This window comes from Equus przewalskii, chromosome 1 (genome assembly GCF_037783145.1).
Source record: "Equus przewalskii isolate Varuska chromosome 1, EquPr2, whole genome shotgun sequence".
Taxonomy (NCBI): domain Eukaryota; kingdom Metazoa; phylum Chordata; class Mammalia; order Perissodactyla; family Equidae; genus Equus; species Equus przewalskii.
Window position 1 is genome coordinate 154,513,054 of NC_091831.1, and position 21,693 is coordinate 154,534,746.

Sequence of the window (21,693 nt, forward strand, 5' to 3'; positions counted from 1 at the left end):
CGCTATCCTTCTTCCTTGTTCCTAGACATCTCAGCTTTGCCAGTCTCTGGGTGTGGTGAAACCAAAGTTGGCCCTTCACAGAGTGCACTAAAAAGCTGGAGAAGCTGTCACTCACCCCACTCTCCCTTCCCTGCAAGGGGAACTATTCCAGCTGAGGAGTTCCTTCTTGGCACTGAGTGTTACTGGCCTGGAAGGTGCGGGCAGAATGAAGCTGTTTTTCCTTCCCTTTCTGTCTGCTTATTCTCAGGGGTTTTGTTCCACGGTGTTGCTGAAGTTTCCTAAGTGGACTCCTGGGCTCTCCCAGAGCTGTTTTTGTTCATGGATAGCTTTGTAATTGGGTTTTTTTGTTTGGTTGTTTGTTTTTAATTATTTTACTGAGGTCACATTGGTTTATAACATTGTGTAAATTTCAGGTGTACATTATTATATTTCAGCTTCTATACAGACTGCATCCTGTTCACCACCAATAGTTTCGTTCCCATCCATCACCATATATATGTGCCCCTTTACCCCTTTTGCCACCCCCCCCTTTCCCTGTGGTAACCACCAATATGTTCTCCTTATCTACATGTATATTTATGTAATTGCTGATCTTAGTGGAAGGACAGAGGCTATGGTCTCCCACTCCCCGATCTTGGTGACATCACTCTTGAATATATCACATTTTTATAACTTCATGAAGATCTTTAAGATTATAAAGCCTCTGAGAAATGTGTGATAAAGAAAATAAATGTTGAACTCACTGTTTCCGAGGCTTTTTGATCACAAAACACTCATTGATATCCCGTAAAAATAATGTTCTTCAGAACACCAAGTGTGTCTGAGAGATTAATTCAGCCTCAGCTGTTCAGATCCAGCTCCGCCTGGTGCTCAGGGGAGGAAAATCAGGCCGCCTCCAATCCCTTCCCTCCTTGCTCTCCAGGAGTGCTGCACTGACACCTGGGCTGAATTATGTTCTGGGCTGAACGCTAAATCTTTGCGACTCTCAGGGTGCCTTATGAAGTGCAGTATTTAAATACGCTCTGACTATAGCTTGATCAGTTAGGGGCTCTCTTTCCTAGTTTGTGGTGTTAACAAGATAGTAAATAGGGCGAAAGCTGTTTCTCTTTTTTATCTTCTTCCAAAATCCTATCTTTATACTCCAAGTCAAGCAATTTTTATTTTCCTCACAGCATTCCCCTACTTCATCTTGGAAACTTTATCTTAAAATATAGTTAGAATTCTTGGATGATCTGATCTAAATTTCACCAAAATCAGCCAATAGCTTCTAAATACTGAAAGAATATGTCCTCGGTTTTGTGCTGTTTATGATGTAATGGCTACAAACATGGCACACTTTTAAATTTCATCTTCCTTGTATTCCCCCTCCCTTTCTTATGTCATCATTCAACAAAGCAATAAACCAAGCCCTCATTCCTGGCATTTGCCCATTTCTGTGCTGTTAATGCTCTCACCTTGGCCGATTTCAAGCTGCCAAAGAGATGTCACTGAGCACAAAGTTGAAAAGAGAATGCACACAGCACACCATTGCATTGTATTTCCCACATACAAATATAACAAATGTAAATCAGCTCAGGAGTATAGTTTATGGTAAAATAATTAGGAAGTGACAAGTTTTAAGTATTTATTACCTTTTTAAATATAATTTACTTAACTGTAAGTTTTAATTTTTAACAATGGGCATGTCCTATAACTGGCTTACAAAATTCCTGAAATTTTTACAATCAGCTCTTCCAAGCCAGTATAAGCTGGCTCCAGCACAATATTGTATTATTTCCAAAATTCCTGTTGCGTGTTTAGGAGAACAAGCCATAGACAGACAAGCTCTGTGTCGCCTCTTGAGACTGGAGATAGAAAAAGGAAAATGACATCCTCTGTGTGTCTTTCAGATGGGTCGGTCAGCGAGCCAGACATGGCTGCCAACTTCTGCCCTGACCACAAGGCACCCATGGTGCTGTTCTTGGACCGCGTTTATGGCATCAAGGATCAAACTTTCCTGCTCCACTTGCTGGAGGTTGGATTTTTACCTGACTTAAGAGCCTCTGCCTCTCTAGACACAGTAAGTGGCTAAAAGAAGCAAAACTATTTTCCCCATCATTTTAAACTAGTAACATTGGATTTAGAAATGAATATTTGCTACCCACTTACTGATGACATATTAGTAGCTTGCTTTAAAGGGTGAGAAAACAGAGGTACCAAGAAACGGAAGATCTTAATTTATTGGGCCAGAGACTTAGATGTACATAAACCTGACCTCAGATGTTCAATCCAGCTCCCTCTATTGCAGAGTTTCTCAACCTTGGCACTGTTTGTTGTGGGAGGCCATCCTGTGCATTGTAAGATGTTTAGCAGCATCCCCGGCTCTACCCACTAGATAGCAGTGGCACCACCCTCCTAACCCCCAAGCAGCATTATAGGCAGGAATACTCTTCCCACTCTCACTCCTTAAGCTACGTGCACTGACCATCAGGAAGGAGAGCCTGAAGCTCAGGGCGTGACAAGGTCAATATAAGAGACGAAGTGCAAATCCAAGTTTGGAAGTCAAGTGTGAGGCAGAGTAATCCAACATCAACAGCCTTCAAGACCAGAGGCCCCAGAGTTAAAGAGCATAGGTGCCAGATGCCCCAAGTCAGGACTAAGCAGAGAGACAGTGCACCAGGAGTCCTGGGTCCAAGGAGCAAGACCAGTTAGATCAACTTGAGTCCAAAAAGGATCTCACCGGTTTAGGGTTGTTTTTAGAGAACCAGAGGCATGTCTTCTAGATCAGTCATGAAGTTTCTCAAAGGCTCCACCTGGTGTCTAACAGAGATAGAAGTCTTCCCTCTGGTAGTGGATGATCAGCCAGCCAATTCCTTAACTGAGATGGATTCCATTTGAATGGGTTACACAGAAACGGATGGGGTTACCCAGAAATAGAAAGCAGTACAAAGTCCATCTGAATAGGCACTCCACCCCCATATGTGGCATGGAGGTAAGAAATGGTATATCCATAATGTGTTAGGGGCATATGATCCTTTTGGATAATTAAAACTATGCTTCCACAGCTACTTTTGGTTTGAGCTTTCCTATAAATTCCTTGATTTAAAAAGTAATAATGTTTTTTAACTTGTGGAACATTCCTAAGGTTCCTGATCAATGCATTTGGTTTTTTTGTAGATCAAATAAACAGCAGGTGCTATTCTAGCACTTGGTGTTCAAATCACATGCTTGCCTAAGCACCATTTACAGCAAAAGAAGTTTTATATTCAGTTCCTCAGCACATGCATTTTCATGCATTCTCTTTTGAAAACTTTTAAGCCACTGAAATCAAAGCTCTGTCCTTCCTATTTTAACAACTCTGTCTTCTAAAGTGATAAATGTGAAAGATAAGCTGTTTCTTTTGGTATGATTACTGAAGCTTCTAGGAGAAAAACTTTTGATAATTAATAGGAACCCCCAGAGATGTGTATAGTTCAAAGAAAACAGCTTATTAAATCATAAGCTATAGAAAATGTGTTACAAATATAACGTCTGTGATCATCACAGGAAATGATAATATTTAATCTCTGTGGATCTCAAAGCTTCCTTTGAAGTTCTGCACTTTTCCAAGATGGCAGTTAAGCATGTTTTGGCTGTATTTAGTGTCACTAAATGGGCCTTCCTTGAATCCAACTTGTCTAAATGATGAGAGAAAATGTGAGTGAGAATTACAGCAGAGTTTTAGAGAAAGTCCTAGGTTTCTGTTCCTTGTACACTTTTTCCCGTGCAGAGTTAGGTTCCCTTTGGTGACTTCTACCCTCATGTCATTTACCAGATGGCAAATTGCTCACGATGGTTATAAATTAAATGATGGGGGTCAGAGTTTGATTTTCTCTCAGTAAAACTGTCCCCAAACCAGTGAGTTTGAGAGCTTGCTCAGCCTATAACCATTTACTCATCTCAAAATCACAAGAGGACAAATTATGAGTCTCCATAAGGTGAGAAAAGAGAGCTAAAACCAGAATAATCACGTGGTAGCTTGGCAGTCGGACTTTGCAAACATCAGGCATGTTGGGTTAGACTGGACATCAACTGGTTTTAATAAGGGTTTTGAATTTTCCTTTGAAGGGAACGGATGTCTGTGGATCATTTGAAATGAGTTAGGATCAGCCAGCTAGCCTTTGCTTTCCTTCTCTTTATCTTTTCTTTTAACCTGATTTTTTCATTTAAAATGCAAAAGAGAAATAGGTCTGCTGACAAGGTGGAAAGTTGTTCGCTCTGTGGCTGTGAAACACAGATGTGTGTAAGCTTCCCACCCTGCTAGATGGGAGCTCAGTACGCAGGATAAGCTTGGCTCTGGCTTTCCTGGAGAGATTAACCAGCGTCCCAATCCCCTTTCCTTAGGTTTCCCTGAGCACCACAGAGGCGGCGCTGGCACTGAACAGGTACCTATGTTCCGCCGTGCTCCCACTCCTCACAAGATGCGCCCCGCTCTTTGCTGGAACAGAACACTACACCTCGCTGATCGATTCCACACTACAGACAATATACAGGCTTTCCAAGGGCCGTTCCCTCACCAAAGCTCAGAGGGACACCATAGAAGAATGTTTGCTTGCCATTTGCAAGTGAGTACCCCTCACATGTTCTTCACGTCTGTGTATGTGTCCATGTTGGCTGCATTTAACTGTATAATCTAAAAACTGGTGCATCTAGTCTGAGGAAGCTTCCAGGACTTTCTTGTACACCAGCCCTCACTGAAACCTCTCCTCATAGGATGTGCTGGGTCCCCCATTTGCCACAAGCTCTTTCTGATCCCCTCTTCCTTGAGGCTCATCTCTCACCATGAGGAAGTCGGGAGGCACAGCTCAGGCTCCAGCCCTGGGGTTGGTGGACCAGGAGATGAGACTGACCTTCAGGCCGGAAGTATTCAGACTAAGAATCAATGTTCTAGTTCCTAAGATAGAGCCAGAAGCAGATTCCCCCCTTCTGAATGAGTGGACCTTTACACAGAGGCCAGATGCTAAAAGTGTGACTCAAGGCAACCCACCTCGATGCCCCACAAGGCCTGGGGCAAAGAAAAGAAGGAAACTCCAGTCCCAGTGGGTAATTAAGGGCAATAGTTTTCACCTCTGCAGATGGGCATCAGATCCAACTGAGGACAAAGGGTAAAGTCACCCCAAGAATTCTTGGATCCTCAGGAAACTATGTCCAGTCTGGTAGGGTCAAAGGAAGAGGGCTCCTCCCATGGCAGGTCTCAGCAGCACATCCAGGACCAGGATCTGCTGTTTCAAGCCAGTGGTTTCCCACCTCAGCTGCACGTTAGAATCACCTGGGGAGCTACTACATGAAGGCCCCAGTGTCCAGGCCACGGCTCAACCCAAAAAATCAAAACCATTGGGGATGGGACCCCGGCATCTAGCTTTTGTAGCTCCCCAGTTGATTCCAAGATGAAGCCAAGATTGGGAACCACTGCTTTAGGTTGCTCTGAAGACAGGACCAGCAGGCATCACCTTTAGTGGCCAGCTGGGCATGGTCCTGATTCTTGTGGAACAGGTTGTTTCATAATCACACAGGAGATGACTGTGCAGTAGGGGGCTGGGGCTACCTAGGAAGAAGCAGTTGGTCGTTCCTTTTAGAACATCAAGCTGAAAGGCAATCTCACATTTATATTTCAAATGTAACAGTGGTCCTTACATTTAAAATGCTGTATTAAAATTAACTTGTATCCCCTCTTTCTGTCTTCTAAGGCCTCCAGGCTTCAACTACTTTAGGGGACAAGCTGTGTTGTTGCCCAGGGTGTGGAGTGGAGGGTGGGAGAGTGCCTCCACTCGGGCCCTGTAAAGGGGTTTCTCTCTGAGATCCTCTATGAAAATCAGGCCCTGTGCTCTGACACTACTTCATTAATTCCAGTATTTTTATAACTGGCAGAGAATTAAGCTCATTAGGATGTCATGGGTCTTAGAAGAGAGACAAAGCTTGGTAAACACACTTATAGGCCTCAATGAATTCATAGGATAACTAGGGTTTCCATTCTGTCACTTCAAAAGGAAGAGCAATGGTCCCATTACTTGTGTATCTCGGCTTCTCCTTGTCTTCTCAGTGGTGGCTGAGGGAATAAATAATGGGTTTACACAAAAAGAAATCCTTCCTATCAGCATGGATTCTCTAATTGGCTGTAACTCCATCAATAGAACTGCACATCTTATTCTACCTTTTGCTAGATCTGAACTCAGCAGGTATCTTAGGAACCAAACCAACCAAGGGATGCTGTCTCCCAACGTACAATATTCCTAGTCAAAAGGTCATGAGGAAATTGATCTTAGCTGCAAATGTTTTTAAATAATCAGACCTTAGGGAAATTAGAATTTTACATCAAACCAGAAACATAGCTCACAGCCCTAATACTGTATCTTGGGGGCTTCCACACTCTTCCTCTTGGCCCATTTGAGCTCTAGATAGAGCAGACAAATTGATACTTAACTAGATTTTTCATTATTTTTAATGTGAGGAATTAATAGAGATTGATTGCACTCCTTGATTTTATTCAAGTTAGTCAACCTAAGGTGATATTGCTAATTAGCTAAACAATGTGAAAATTTGAGGAATTTTACATCATAATTACTGCCTTCAGAGACAAGGCCATTTACTTGCTGTATATTTTGACTGACTTTTTCACTCCAGGGCTTTTAGCACAAGGGCAGCTCTAGGAAAAGTTGTGAACTGATAAGTCTCGTTGTCCATATCCATTCAGGTCCATTGTCCTTGTAGAGGCCGCCTGGGCTTTCTTTCCTGGCATTCCAACATTTCACTTCATAGTTACGAACTTTGCCTCCATGGCTCCTTAGGCTTCTGTGGAAGGAATTCAAAGGGTCATGAAGTGAATTTGTAGGCCAAATTGTATGTGCATGCATGTGCACTTTTCTCTGGGGAGAATCCAGAGCTTCCACTAAGTTTTTAAAAGGTTTGGCGATCTAAAAATAAAGACTAACTCATGTTGCTTCTCTCTCCTTTCTCTCTCTCAGAATTCACTTGCACCCAATGCCAGGGCCATGAACTCTTTGATAATTTGGTGAATTGTTCTCTAATTAGTGCATTTGCCTTTCAAAGGCAGTCTTTGTTTTTTTTTGAGGACAGAGTTTAACCCAAAGAAGTTATTCCAATAATGAGAATTTCAGGGATCAGATACTAACTCAGAGGGCCTTAATGTTACCTTCAGATCACACCGGTAGGTGGCCTCAGATTCCACCTGTGCAGCTAGTCAACTCTAGGTTGTCCCTTTACAGAGTTCAAGGGGACGACGGTCGGTCCTTAGAGATGACTATAAAATCAGCTGCACCTTCTTTCTGTTATATTCTTTGCACATAATGACTGGTGTAGTGTGTGCACAGACCCTAGAACATCTGGTCACATGATGGTTGGAATTTAACCTTAGGTAGCTCAATTCATTAGCCACACGTCCCTCTTTCTGTATTTTAACTATACTCAGTTTTTAAGGTGTTTTATCATTGACCGTGGTTTACCCAAGATCTTGTGTTTCAGGAACTAATAGTTTTGAGGCTTAGCTCTAATATTTGGTTTTTGCTGGTGTTTCTTTCACTCTTTCTTCCTTTGTTACTTGCTTATTTCTTTCCATTCTATCCTCCTGTTTTTCTCATTCCACATGGCAGCCACTTGAGGCCTTCCATGTTACAGCAACTCCTGCGACGTCTTGTTTTTGACGTGCCTCAACTCAACGAGTACTGCAAAATGCCTCTTAAGGTAAACCTCTCCGTCGTTACAGAAACACAGCCCAGGGCACAGCAAACTGCCTTGTAAAACGTGATGTCTTCACAATTTCAGGAGCAAAATCCATGGGAAGTGGGTTTGACTCCTTCATGTTGAGGGCTGACAAGATACAAACCACAAAATCGAATCCCATCTTGAGTGTCCAGATTGAAAAGAGTAGATCAGCTAGACTCATTGGCTGTTCCGGTTTTCCTTAATGACTTGCCACCGGCTACTTGTTATTTAGCAGAGGTTAGTGAGGGACCTGGATTTTGTGCTTTCCCACCCTAATTAGGTTTTCAGAATGTTTTCAATCTCAAAAAGCCTTGAAGGCTCTGTGATTATTCATCTAAGTGCAGAAACTAAAGCGTCCCTTTTCTATTTCATACTGTTTTGTGCTTTTTTCTTCTTTTGCAACAGATCCTCTCTTTTGTTTTTTACTTTTTTTCTTTTTCTTTATTAAGGAAAAGTAAGGCCACAGAGCCCTCTTCTTTTTTGGTTGCCTCATTCCTATTTTTCTCATAAATGACAAACACTGTATCACTAGCACTGGGTGGGGGGACCCCAGAATCAGCTGCCCCCCCAGGAGGGCAGTGTTTTGATCTTTTACTTCTGAGGCACCTGCCATATTTGCATATTCAAAAGTATCAGCAGTGGCCAGCCACACCTGACGATTCTGCCTGGTGATTTGAACGGAACTTTTCCTTCGTTTCAGAAGTAGTCCAAGCAAGGATCCCAAGAAGCATTTTTCTGGGATAAACAGAATTCCCAGGAGCCTGTAGTTCAATTCTCTTTCTCCATGCCAGGCGGAAAACAGCTTGTATGTTGCCAGAGACCCCACAGCCCTCCACAGGCCCATTCTTCTCTCTAACCCTAACAGTCCTGGTTGTAATCCCCAAAAATGCTTTAGCTGAAAACCACAGTTTTCAGAGTTCAACTTGGCCTTGCTTCCTCAGCAGCCCGGTGCTGTCAGCTGGATTCTGGCTCCCAAAGAGGCATCACTGAGAGCACTCAATAAGCTCACTTTTACCTCTCAGATCAGTGGGATTTTCCTTGGAGGATGTGGATCCCACCTGCTGGGATGGGAACATTGGTGATGTACTTCTCCCCTCTACTGGCCATATGTGGAACTGCTGTAACACGGCAGGGCCATCAGAAGGCTCAGAAGAAAGGCAAGGAAGCCAGGAACAGTAACCAATGTAGAGAAAAATCTTCAGACCCACAGTGTGCATCCCACCATCCTCTCCCCATACCAGCGTTACCCAGGATCTTCCAGATTTATAAGCAAAGGTCTCAGAAGCAATTCTGCCCACCTCTGACGAGCTGAAACAGCACACAGTGACTACTTTCAGAGGGTATCATTTTCTCACTTGGAGTAGAAACAGTTCCTTTCATTTCCTAGTAACTGATAGGGGCACCTTAGGAGGTACCAGAATTAATCAGGCAGATTTAGCTCAGGCTGGAGCTCATTAGCACAAAAGCAGACCGTTCCCAGTGGTGTTTGAGGGCCTCTGTGTAGATAACCCAACTGTTTCAAATGTTGGTTTCACTCTCGTGATGGCTGCTTGCTGTTTTGTTCTCCCCTGCATGTTGTTGCTGCCTGTGGATCTTGTCTACCCCACGCCCCCGCTGCAATGCTGTGCTGAACCTCCCAGCTGCTGACGAATCACTATGAACAGTGCTGGAAGTATTACTGTCTGCCTTCCGGATGGGGGAGCTACGGCCTAGCTGTGGAGGAAGAGCTACACCTGACCGAGAAGCTCTTCTGGGGGATTTTTGACTCCCTCTCCCATAAGGTAATGGGAGTGCTTCCTAAACAAGAGGGAGGCCCTCAATGCCCCAAGCACCTACGAATACTAATAACTAATGTCTATTCAGCGTTTCCCACATCCTAGGAACCGTGCCAAGCACTTCACAAGCATTTTATGTTCATCCTCACCCCATATCTCTGAAATGGGATCTACTCTAATCCTCATCTTACAGGTGAGGAAAGTCTCAGAGCAGCTGAATACCTTGCCAGACCTCAGAGCTGATACATAGGAGAGCAACTTTCTGAGTAAATTACAGAAACATTTCCTCGATTCAGTCTTGACGATTGACCCCTGCCCACATTCTTTTCCCCCTAACACTGTCTGGCCCCTGTTAGCCAGCCTTTACCAGGTTCAGGCCTAGAGGAGAAGCCGTGACCTCTGCTGTGTTGTTGGGATGTGGGATTATAGACCTTACACCATTCTGGGGGAGTTCTTCACAGCCCCTTGTTTGAGGAGAAGCTTGAGGAAAGCTGAGGGTCTCTGAACCCCAAGCCTTACTGTACTGTCTGATTGAAATTCTGTTCCAATGCTCAGATTTGCCTCCACTCTTCTTAACCCAGTTTTAGAGTTTTGAGGTCGCCGGCTTTAAAGGTAGAAAATGTGTAGGTCTGATTTTCTTACAGAAGCCTGGAGCATGTTTGTAGCTGCATCTATTGTTCACCTGCACTTAGATTTTCTCTACTCCTCTATTCCTGTGGTGTAGAATAAGCAGAGCAAAAACTGTCCCTAACCCCATGTTCTTTGACTGAAATTCCCTCCCAGCCGGGTTCAAGAGAGAGTGGATGTGATATTGAGCAGTCTGCTGCTGATATCAACATATGAGCCACAACAGCTCCTGAGGGGCCTGGCAGAGCTTCCGATGCCCTCTCTAGTCTCAGGTTGGGTCAATTTCTATAACCATCTATGGCAGACAAGTTTGTAGACTTCTGTGGCCTAGCAAGAACCACTTTAACCCTTAGATTTTCTTACAGTTAACTATTTGGGAACTATTGATTTAAACCTCGATATAAGATTTTCAACTTAAAGCAAATGGTAATTGAGGGCTTTACAGATTCACTTCATCCTCCAAGGATACTTTAGTTTCCACCAGGAAGTATTTAAGGGCGTCCGTGTTCCCCATTTTGGTTAACCTGGGCAAAGGCATGCATTTTATTTTTTTCAGCTAATGGGTGAATGGTTCTGCCTGGTGGCCATGGTTCGGTTTCTGTACTAATGTGGTCTTTGTTTTTCCTCACAGAAGTATGACCAAGATCTTTTCCGAATGGCCCTGCCTTGTCTCAGTGCTATAGCTGGGGCCTTGCCACCAGATTATTTAGATACCAGGATCTCAGCCACATTGGAGAAACAGGTCTCCGTGGATGCAGATGGCAACTTTGACCCCAAACCTATCAACACCGTGAAGTGAGTCCAGAATCATCTCTAAACTGGTTCTTATATTTTGCCCAATAGCCAATGTTTCTCTTGCAAAAGGTAGCAAGAAATTTAACTTTCCCTTTCTTTGCTCCTGCCAACACTGTTTATCATTTCCCTTGACACTGCAAGGCACATCAGGCACTGGATTTTGTCCTCAACTTCTGAAGGCTTAATCCATCCATATCTGATTATATACTGTATTATTATATTCTAGGCTTTCTATTTTGAAGAGTGGGATTGGTTTATTTGTTATAAGAGATAGACGCTCTCCACAAATAAATGTCGCCTGAAGCATTGCAAGAACCACCCTGACAAATGATGCAATTAATTTATTAATGAGTTTTTTGACAAAATCTTCAGTCTTTGTGAATTAGGCCTGTACAGTTCTAATAGTGTCGTACATCAAAACAACTCCATAAATAACACTCAGCTGAGCTCCAGCAAGGCCTCAGGGTGTGATGGCAGAACAGCATGGGGTCCTTATTTGAGAGGCCGGACCTGCCCTTTGTCGTGCCAAGGGTTATGGAAACTTTAGAATAACCTACCACCTTTTACTTTCTTCCTCTGATTCTCCAGCACACCTCACTGGTGATGATTAGGCCATGGACAAAATATTGGACAACACGTGCCCAATTTTGGCTTGTGGCAGTTCTGCCCCCGTTATAATTATGTGTCGTGGGTCATACAGTCTTCATGTCCAGGTGCATTTTAAATGAAGAGCTCCAAAACTGCCTATAATGAGCAGGGAGAGCAGGACATCCTATCTGAGCCCCTTGGACTTGTGCTCTGTGATAGTAGTTCTCATATGAGAGGAATAGCCTGTGCCCTTCCTAGGGGCTGTCAGCTTTGATAAAGTATAAAATGTGTCTTTGGGAAAATTAAGTACACGTTCCATCAGATGGAGCCTTGAGCTGAGTGGATGGTGGGAAACAGAATTGAACCTGCTGTAAGGAAGAGGTAAAAGACTGGGGCCAGAGAGAAGGCAGGTGCTGACTTTGGAGAGTGTCACCCTATGAAAATGTAAGTGTGCTGAAGGCTGACAAGTGGTGTGGTAACGTGAACGCTTTTATAAACATTATGAGACAATGCTGTCCTCCAGCACTTGTGTGCTAATGATGAGTGGTTCAGTCTTACTTTGAGAGTTCTGATTTCTTCACGTACACCTCTGACATCAGTATGGCTCTTGAAGTAATGTGAGTAATGGGGACTGACTCTGGCTAACTTAAGCAGAAAAGGACCTTATTGCAGGGATACAGGGTCATTATGAAAACCTAGTAAAAGCCTGACTAACCAGACCTCAGCAGGGACAGGAACCCAGGCAGAGTGACCAAATGGACGATCTCCAGGTGTCCCCATTGGATGAATCACTTGAAGAGTTCGCTGCTCTGGTCTCACCCGATTCAAGATTCAAATTCCAGGGGGAGAGAGAATCTGATTGGCCAAGTCCGGTGCCCATTCCCAATGATACTGTGTGCACTGCGGGAAGACTTGCTCCTCAGAGGAAAGTGGAGGTGCTCTCACCAACAGAAGGGATGAAAGCTGCTGGGCTCATAGAAGCAACAGGTGTCTATCCTACTTCCGTAACTCTGGTGTTTAAACATGAGACACCAAACCCGAAAAGGTAGACAAGCTCTATTTTGTATTATTTGGTCCTCCAGCCACCCAGGTCAGCCATTCCCAGTTTGGAGCTGTGAGAGGACAGGCCAGTGTCTTTGGATGCGGGGATTCTCACTGGCTAACCTGGACAGATCTGGCTCAGGAGCCAAAGTGATTCTTCAGGAGCCAAGGGAACCCAGAGCCACTGGAGGCAGGCTGCCTATGCAGCAGAGCATACAGCAGAGACATCCCTTGATTAGCCAGGGCGAGGTGTGTGTGACCTACTCCTGGATATGCCACACCTTGAGCTCAGGAAGTTCACTGTGTCTGGAGACCAGCTTCAGCTTTGGGGTTAGCTGGTTGATCACATCCAACTGTGACAGCTGACTGTTTGATCTGGCCATCTTTTCAGCACATCTGGCTGAAGTGCTTGGGGAGATTGTAATTTTTTTTTCCCCTCGTTTCGCAGTTTCTCCTTGCCTGAAAAATTGGAATATATCGTCACCAAGTATGCTGAGCATTCACATGATAAATGGGCCTGTGACAAGGTAGGGATTATCATCCAACTGACAATTGTCAGGGGAAAAAAACAGCTCAAGAACATTAAAGGGTCCAATCCTGGAAATCTGCCTGATTTGTCCAAGTGACAGACTCGCCGTGCCAAGAGCATTCATTATTTCTGAGCAGCAATTTCCCAGGGTTGGTGGAGGTCGGAGAAATAGGTGGCAGCAGCTGCTGGTGCTGCTTTTTGTATTTCTCAAGAAAGTGATCGATTCTGGGAGTGTTAACTTCTTAACACTGCATTTCCTGGAGTTTGCCCCAAGCAGGTGCCTGTGCATATTTCACATAAGTGCTTAATGCGGGGTGGGAGGCTTTCGTGAAATTTTTTCTTTGAATGTAGCATTGCAAAAGGGAAAATGAAATTGAAAGCCTTGCCCTTGCGTTTGGCCAGGAAGCTGAATTTTATCCTAGGGAGGACCCATGTCTTCCTATGGCAGGCAACGGTAGAACTTCCAGACACTCCTTCATTAATAAGCCTGTCCATCTGGTGTTTAAAATTCCTCGCCACATGAGGTCAGGCTGCTTAATAAGTTTAATTGCTCTGTCAGCCCTTTAATGCTGGCAGGCAAAGTGAGAAGAATGTGCCAAAGCCATCCAGGATTCCTGTGGGCAGCCAGTTAAGGATTGGGGCCGTTGTTTAGCTGCAGTCTACAGCATGTTACAGTGGCTGTCTCCACAGCGAGGCCACAGAAACCACCTCCACACAGTGCACCCTGGGCAGGGGAGACCTTGAACCACTGGCTCAGCCTCTGTGATGTTCTGGGCTCAGCTCTCATTCTTTCATGAGTCCCTATGGGAGCTGATGGTAACCACAATCACTGTAACTACAGAATGGGCTAATACCCCATGATTCTAGAGCAGGGGTTGGCAAACTTTTTCTGAAAAGGGCCGGATAGTAAACATTTTAGGCTTTGTGGGCCAGACAGTCTCGGTTGCAACTACCCATCTCTGCAGTTGTAGCACAAAAGCAGCCTTAGACAACACATAAATAAAAGAGCGTGCCTGTATTCCGTAAAACTTTATTTATAAAAGGTGGTCAGTTGGATTTGGCCCAGGGACTGTGGTTTGCTGACCCCCCTTTCTCCAGAGCATCTTTGTTTTCTCAAGACTCTGTACTTCTGCCCATTTGACTGGCTTATAAGTTAGGGGAAAGGGACGCCTCCATGAATCCATGGCAATATCCAGTCCCTCCCTAGCGTGTGGATTTTACCTCTCAGTCTCTCTTGAATTTACTTAGAGTTCTTTCTGTCCCCGTTCCCTGGCTTTAATCCAGGCTACTGTCATCTTTTGTCCAGACGATGTGATAACCTCATAACTAGTCTGCCCACATGCACTTTCTCCAGTCTGTTCATGCTGCAGGCAGTTGACAGTTTCCTTGTGCAAATTTGGTCATATTCTACCACTGGTCTCCAGGCCAGCCCCTTCTCCTTACTATTAAGGAAGCTACTAGAAGCTTCCTTAAAGAGATTATTAAATTCCCTTAATAGCTTCTAACTATTTCTAATATAAAGATCAAAATCCTTAATATGGCCTGATAGGCACAGCCAGATCTGGCCTCTGCTACCATCTCTGGCCTCATCTCTCCCTTCACCCTCTGCCCTCCAGCTGCATCCTCTGCTTTTAGTCCCCTGCTCACACACACACAGATGCATACACATGCACAGACACACATGCACACCCTACACAGCCTGAAACCTTCCTCTTGTTTGAGCCAGGCACCCATCTGCACTCGGACACGTGCACACACCATTTACCAACCCATCTTTCAACTATCTGTGCAAATGGTAATTCCTAGGATGCCTCTTTCCATACATTTTCTGTTTCCATACATACAACCATACATTTACTGTTGTGGTATTTGATTAATATCTCTCTCTTCCGCTAGACTGTAAGCTTCACATTTACAAGGAAACACGTTTGCTCACCATTGCCAGGTGGGCATTGATTATCTAACAAGGAAAAGAGTATTTTCCCTTGCCCTCAAGAACCTCACAGGCTTGTGGGAGAAACAAAATGAACCAGCTGTTGTGGTACAGGTTGTTCATTGCAGTGATGGGCGTGAGTGCAGGGTGAGAGCACATAGGAGTCCCTAATCCCATAGTGGGGGTCCAGGGACACTTCGTTGAGCTGGTGACATCTACAGAATGTGATAAAGGATGGGTAGTTGTCCGGACACAGGGAAGCAAGTGCACTGCAGGCCGTGAGAGCAGCAGGTACAGACCCAGGGAAACAAGAGAGAGTTTGGTGGCTTTAGGAAGCAGTAGTTCAATATGGCGGGATCATGGAGGAGAGTATGGGAAGAAGGGCAAGAGATGAGCCTGGAGAGGTCAATAAGGTCTTTGCCACAGCTTTAGAGGCCAGAAAGAGTTTGGATTTTACCATGATGGCAGCTGAAAGTCAGAAAATTTTAAAGCAGGAGAGTGCCCCAATCAGGTCAGTTTTATAAATATCATCTGATAGTTGTATGAAAAGTGGAGTCCATGCAGAGGTGGTGAGACTGGAGGCAGGGAGACTGCTTAGGAAGCTGTTGCAGTGATCCAGGTGAGAGCTAATAGGGGCCTGAACTAAAATCCTGGCAGGGAAGCTAGGGAGAAGCAGATGAATGAATACGTCTCGGAGGTTGAACACATGTGAGAAGGTGCAGAGGAGAAGTGGATGTCAAGGAAGATGCCCATATTTCTGGCTTGGAAAGTGAGTGTAGGCTAGTGCTGTTTGCGGAGATAGGGGGAACCCAAGAGGAAGAGCCGTTTAGAGAAGTAAAAAGCCGGGTTGTGTTCCAGGAATGTTGAGAGGTACCTGTAGAACATCCAAGCAGAGTTTAAATAGGTTTGGAAATGAAGATAGAGGTTTGGGCTGGAAATACTGATTTAAGATTAGTCCATTTGTGGACCCTGGGCCTGGATTAGATCACCCAGGGAGGATGTGCCTCTTGAGAAGGGCCAGAAACTGGAGAAGCATACACATTAACAAGGGAGGAGAGGCAGAGACTGAGAAGGAGCAGCGGGAGGCTATGGGCCATGAGGTTGTGGAAATCAGGGGCTGTTAGTTATCTCTGTATCCACAGTGCCTAGGACAGAGCCTGGCACATACTGTGGTAGGCATTCAACCAATATTTGTTGAATGACTTTTAAAATTCTTAAACTTCTATGACTCTAGGCAACATACATTGCTGTAATTTTGCTGTGTTTGGTGGGCAAGGGGTGCAAACCAAATCAGGCCACTCCAATCCCCACAGGTGGTCCAATCCCCACAGGCCTTTTAGCCTTGACCTCTGTCCTTGCCTGTGAACATGACACACCGACCTGAGCAGCATTGTTCCCAGAGTCTTTTGACTCTGAGAGTCTGTCTTAAGTGGGCCTGAAACACAAGTGAGTAAGTGGAGTGGACAGCAACTAAAGCAAGAAGGAATGATAGAGCAGAGTTCAAGATTCAAGGGGCAGAGAACCTGACAGCCTTAAAGGATCAATTAGACATTTTTGAGGGGAATTTCCAAGCTCTGTCACATTCCATTATTCCATTTGTTCAGTGAAAATAGAAGCAGGGATTTGGGTCACACAGCAGGGCTCTTTGGGTGCCAAAGATATTTGAACTGAGAACATTTCTACAGAGTCAGAATGGATGGAAATATGGAATTTCCCTGGATGAAAATGTGAAGACACATCCGTTGATAAGGCCTTTCAAGACGTTAACGGAGAAGGTAAGGCGTGGGCCTCTAGTAACAGTGAGTGACCTTGCTGACTTTCCTTCCTTGGGAACTGTGTCAGATGGTCAGAGGAGTTCAGGACAGTCACCCTCCAGTTCCTTAGAGACTTTCTGGGACTAGGTAACTCCTCAGGAGCGTGCAAGTAGCAATAGCCCCAGGACCAGGTTCCAAGAGCCCAGCCTCACCTTCTGTTCTTTGGCTCTGAGAGCCCATTGGAGAAAGCCCATTATCTAATCATGGAAGATAAATGGAATAGAGTAGAAAGTCCCCAAGAAAATATGGACAGGTCTCTTGGGTTTTTTTAATTAAGAAATTTGGTTCAACTCAGCTCTGAATTCCAATCTTGCAATCAGTAAGAGCTGTATGTAAGCTTTAGCCCTAGTACCACACATAAAGGATAGCATGGGTATTTTTGGGTGCATGTTGACCATCTATAAAATTGTGCATGTCTCTAAAGAAAATTCTAGATCTAAGAAATTCCATGTCCCAAGCTGGAAGGAGAGTTTTGTGCAGATGCATTTTGATAATGTTCCATCTTAAACAGCTACAAGAACATGAGGAGTCCCTGTCCTGTTCTTGCCCCTCTGTATCCACAAACCTTGGATAATGTCTGGTACGTTCCCTCCAAAGGATGGACACTGTAGGGTCTCATACTTAACGTCAGAAAGACTGATTATGGGTTTCCAGTGAGATGCAGCAGAAGATATTTTGCCATAGTAATACTAGAGGAGGCGGGAGCCAATTAGCGCCCTTATCCACTGGTGGGGTCCAAGTTCTGCTGGGAGACAGGCCAGTCAGAGTGCTAGAGTGTGCTCTGCAAAGCTCTTGTGCTCACATTTTCTTCCAGGAGAAGGAAATTTATCGCTGGCCTGCCAGAGAGTCCCTGAAAACCATGCTGGCTGTGGGCTGGACCATAGAGAGGACCAAAGAAGGAGAAGCCCTAGTTCAACAGCGGGAAAACGAGAAGCTTCGCAGCGTGTCCCAGGCCAGCCAGGTATGACGTCACGCCCAGAGGCCAACACTGAGCCAGTAGAGCCCAAGGAGAAGCTGGGAAAGCTCTGCCTGGGGTGTCAGAGGCAAGAACCACCAACGACGAGCCTGGTATCTTTCGGGACACATCTTTGGCAGCTGAAGCAGGGGATGCTGGTAAGGATAAGGAAGATAAAGGCAAACCCAGTGATTCTGCCTCTGCTTTCCCAGGGCAACAGCTACAGTCCTGCTCCCCTGGACCTATCCAACGTCGTGCTCTCCAGAGAGCTCCAGGTCAGTGCTGATGCTTTTAGAACGGCGTTGCTTGCTTTCTAAAACCCCTCAAGGGCAGGACATATTACCCTCCAAAGAGTTAAAAAAAAGAAAGGGGGGGAGCGGGGAAGGGAAGAAGGCCTAGAACATATTACCACTAAAATATCAAAATTGAAGAGGTTCACGCTGTACAGAGACCACAGAGAAAGGCTCAGCAGAATTAGCCAATCATCTAAGAAGGCAAGGCTTCACTCTACTTCCGGGGACATCATAACAGGCCATGACCTGATCAAAGGAAGAACAAACAGCAAATTACTGTAGTAAAACCCAACGCAGACTAATAACAGCTGGAGAAATAACTAGTAACAAAGTTAGTCCCAGCTAGGAGGAAATCTATGAAACAACTCCTGGGTGGGGGTGCTTGCCAGGTCCCGGGAAGTCCCCCCACCTGTAAGGACATGTGCATATCCCACAGTGAATTCACTCGCATTGCCCATGATGGTGCCAACAAGCAGTCACTGCAGGATTTAGGGACGTACAACCAAGAGGGTGGAATCAAAAGCCGTGAGCTACCTCCTCCCCATTCTCCCTCCTGCACATTGGTGGCCATGGCTGGCCCAAGCCTGGGGCACTTCCTCTTTGAAGAGTCCATCAGACCAGCCCATAATCCACCCTGCATTTCAGGGCACTGTTTTATGAGCCTTATAAAGATGAATTCTATTTGAGAAATCTTATTTACAGCACTTTTCTCCAACATGTGATTATTCTTCATTTGCTAGGCTAAAGGCTTTCAGGGATTCTAGATTTTTGCTGAACCCCCACTTCCACCTCCCTGTCTCAGGTCAGGAATAAGATATGGAACTCGGGTGACAAATGAGGTGCCGCCAGAATGCAGTTTCAAATGGAAATGTGTGTTTCTCATAAATGCATCAAGCTGCCAGAATAATAAGTTACAAGGGAAGGACAGAATTAGAAATTGTTTTCTGTGTGTATGGAAAGATATCAAACTAATGAGGTGCATAAGCACAGACTAATTAATGATGGGAGACCCTCTGCCATGAGCCCTTAGCATGTGGTGGTGTTCCGTTCCCAAGGCAGCCCGAAATAGCCTGGCAGACGTGAACCCATTTTTCTTTCTCGCTTTCTCTCTGACTGGCGTTTCCTTGGTGGGACGCAGGGAATGGTGGAAGTCGTGGCTGAGAACTATCACAATATCTGGGCCAAGAAGAAGAAGCTGGAGCTGGAGAGCAAAGGTGAGCCTGGTGTACAACGTCCCCCACAGAAGGTGAGCTGTGGGGGCGCGTATGTTCTCCCAGAAGTGCAAAGGGAGAGCCAAATATTTTGTCATCTCTCACTCTACTGACCCCAGGTGGTGGCAGTCACCCTCTTTTAGTGCCATATGACACCTTGACTGCCAAGGAAAAGTTCAGAGACCGAGAGAAGGCGCAGGACCTGTTTAAATTCCTCCAGGTGAATGGCATCGTGGTCTCTAGGTGAGTCATCTTCCAGGGGGTGTTAGGGGGGCAGGGGCGGGCTTGGGGTGTGGTCTCTCCCTCTCCACGTATTTTATCACCTGCCTGCAAAGCACATCAGAGGAAGGATAGCTGTTGAGTCTTTTGAAACGAGAACATTTTTATGTTGGAGCCTGAAGCCCTCTTTTCTGACATAAACGAGACTAGTCAATATCAATTTTTAAATATCAGTTACAGCAAAGAACCATGACAAATTTGACATACATACTTTGCACATTTAACTTTAACTTAAGACGTATCAACACACATTCATTCACAAATCTTGTGCTATAGGCCCCAAGACCTTGTCTTTGTATGTTGTTTTATCAGTTGGAATTATAAACCACACCCCAAATCCATCCCCAAAGCTCTGGAATTTGGGCTTCTTTAAAGAGCAGAGAGAATTAAGGTGCATTCCAAACAATTTAAGTGCAATATTCTTCTAGAAAATTTTTTTTCCATTTCCTCCCCCATCTTTTACAGCTGTCTCACTCATACCTAATTCAAAAACTGTGTATTTGGAACCTTGCAATTGCAAAATATGCAACTTAGTTCTCATAGAATCAGTAGTTCTCTTCATACTTTTATTTTGTTGCTTTATATATTTAATTAAATTGCATAATAACGAGAGTAAGCATAACTGACATAAACAGTCTTTGAACAAAGAGAACTGATTCTTGGATGCAACTCCACTGGGAAGATTGAATGAATCATGATTTTCTAAGACGTTTTGTCTCAAACTTAGGTTTATCATAATGTTTCATATGAGAATGGTCTTGGCTGCTTAAGTCTTGAAGATCGAAGCTGTTTTCTTGCTGGTCAAATGTGACGGTGAGCTGTGCCTCACAGGATCGTGCTCACTGAGTCCTTTGCACAATGAAAAACAAGCTCGTGTTCCTATTCTGATATAGCCATTCCTCCTAAAAGAAATGTTTGCTGAGCCAGCTGCCGTTTCTTCTTTTGGTTGCCTACAGAATTTTGGCCACTGAATGGCAAAAATCCAAATAAAAATCTATACAAATATTTCTGTTGTAGCTCATATGGAAAAATAATAAAACTTATTTGCCATATTGTCAGCAGGAAAGGTCCGGCGGCGGGAGACAGCCTCTGGGGAAGCATTTGGGAAAGATTCCCATCATCATTTTAATCCCATTCTTCACACCCAGATGAATGTGTACTGTGATTTGTTGATAAATAACTGGCTCACAGAAATGAAAAATTCCTCTTTACTGTAACTAAAAAGGAAATCATGGAAATAGGGGGGAAAAGGGAAAAGATCATTGAATTCAGCAAATATACCCTAGTAGCCATTTACCATGTGCCAGAGCCTATACACAGATGAGGCGGTGAGATCCCTGTCACCACGGAAGACTCCTGGTTCCCTGCTCCCCACACCTCAGACCTCTCCATTCTCAGCTTCCCCAGCGCTCCCTGACGGCCCATTCTTCCTGATGCTCAAGCCAAAAACCTTGACTCTTCTCTTTTTCTCCAATCCAATCCTTCAAGAAATCCTGCTGTTTCTACCTTTAAGATACGCAGACTCTGACCACTTCTCACCTCCTCCATGCTGTCAACTATCACTGCTGAGAGAACCTCCTATCCAGGCCCCCTGTTTCAACCCTTGCCCCCCACACTCAATTTTAAACCCAGAAACTAGAATAATTCTGTTACAGTGTAAGTCATATCACGTCATTCCTCCATTTAAAGCTTTCACTAGCTTCCCATCATAGAGCAAAAACAAAATGCTAGGATGGCCCACAGGGCCCTAATGATTTATTCCACTGCCTGCCCCACACCCCTCTGACTACCTAGTCATTTCCATCCTGTCCACACTAGCCTTGACACATACCATCAACTCAGCATGTATGCTCCCGCCTCAGGGCGTTTGCATCACTTCTCCCTATGCCTAGAAAGCTCTTTCCCCAGATGTCCCAATGAGACCAGCACTGACTACCCTATGTGACACTACAGTGTTTGCCCCCACTTCAGGCACTCTTGGGCCCTTTCATCCATCATTTTAATTTTTCTTTTTTTCAGAAAATTATTAACTTCTAGCATCCCACATAATTTTTATTTTGTTTTATGTATTGTTTGTGTCTGTTGACAGCCAGCATGTAAGTTCCATGAGAGCAGA

At 44.7% G+C, this 21,693-nt stretch overlaps 1 protein-coding gene across 12 annotated transcripts in view; it reads left to right on the top strand.

Moving 5' to 3' along the window:
• The window catches only part of RYR3 (ryanodine receptor 3), a 485,038-nt gene that overhangs the window by 371,855 nt on the left and 91,490 nt on the right, over positions 1–21,693 (top strand). For 11 of the 12 annotated variants that reach the window (XM_070584411.1, XM_070584464.1, XM_070584437.1 and 8 more), the window contains 11 exons: positions 1,890–2,059; positions 4,363–4,583; positions 7,626–7,716; positions 9,378–9,518; positions 10,771–10,934; positions 13,012–13,090; positions 16,711–16,800; positions 17,654–17,800; positions 18,007–18,069; positions 19,226–19,301; positions 19,418–19,537. In XM_070584411.1, coding sequence (XP_070440512.1) covers positions 1,890–2,059; positions 4,363–4,583; positions 7,626–7,716; positions 9,378–9,518; positions 10,771–10,934; positions 13,012–13,090; positions 16,711–16,800; positions 17,654–17,800; positions 18,007–18,069; positions 19,226–19,301; positions 19,418–19,537 — 1,362 coding nt within the window. Of the gene's footprint in view, positions 1–1,889; positions 2,060–4,362; positions 4,584–7,625; positions 7,717–9,377; positions 9,519–10,770; positions 10,935–13,011; positions 13,091–16,710; positions 16,801–17,653; positions 17,801–18,006; positions 18,070–19,225; positions 19,302–19,417; positions 19,542–21,693 lie in introns of all 12 variants that reach the window. The other variant, XM_070584420.1, reaches the window with a different exon arrangement.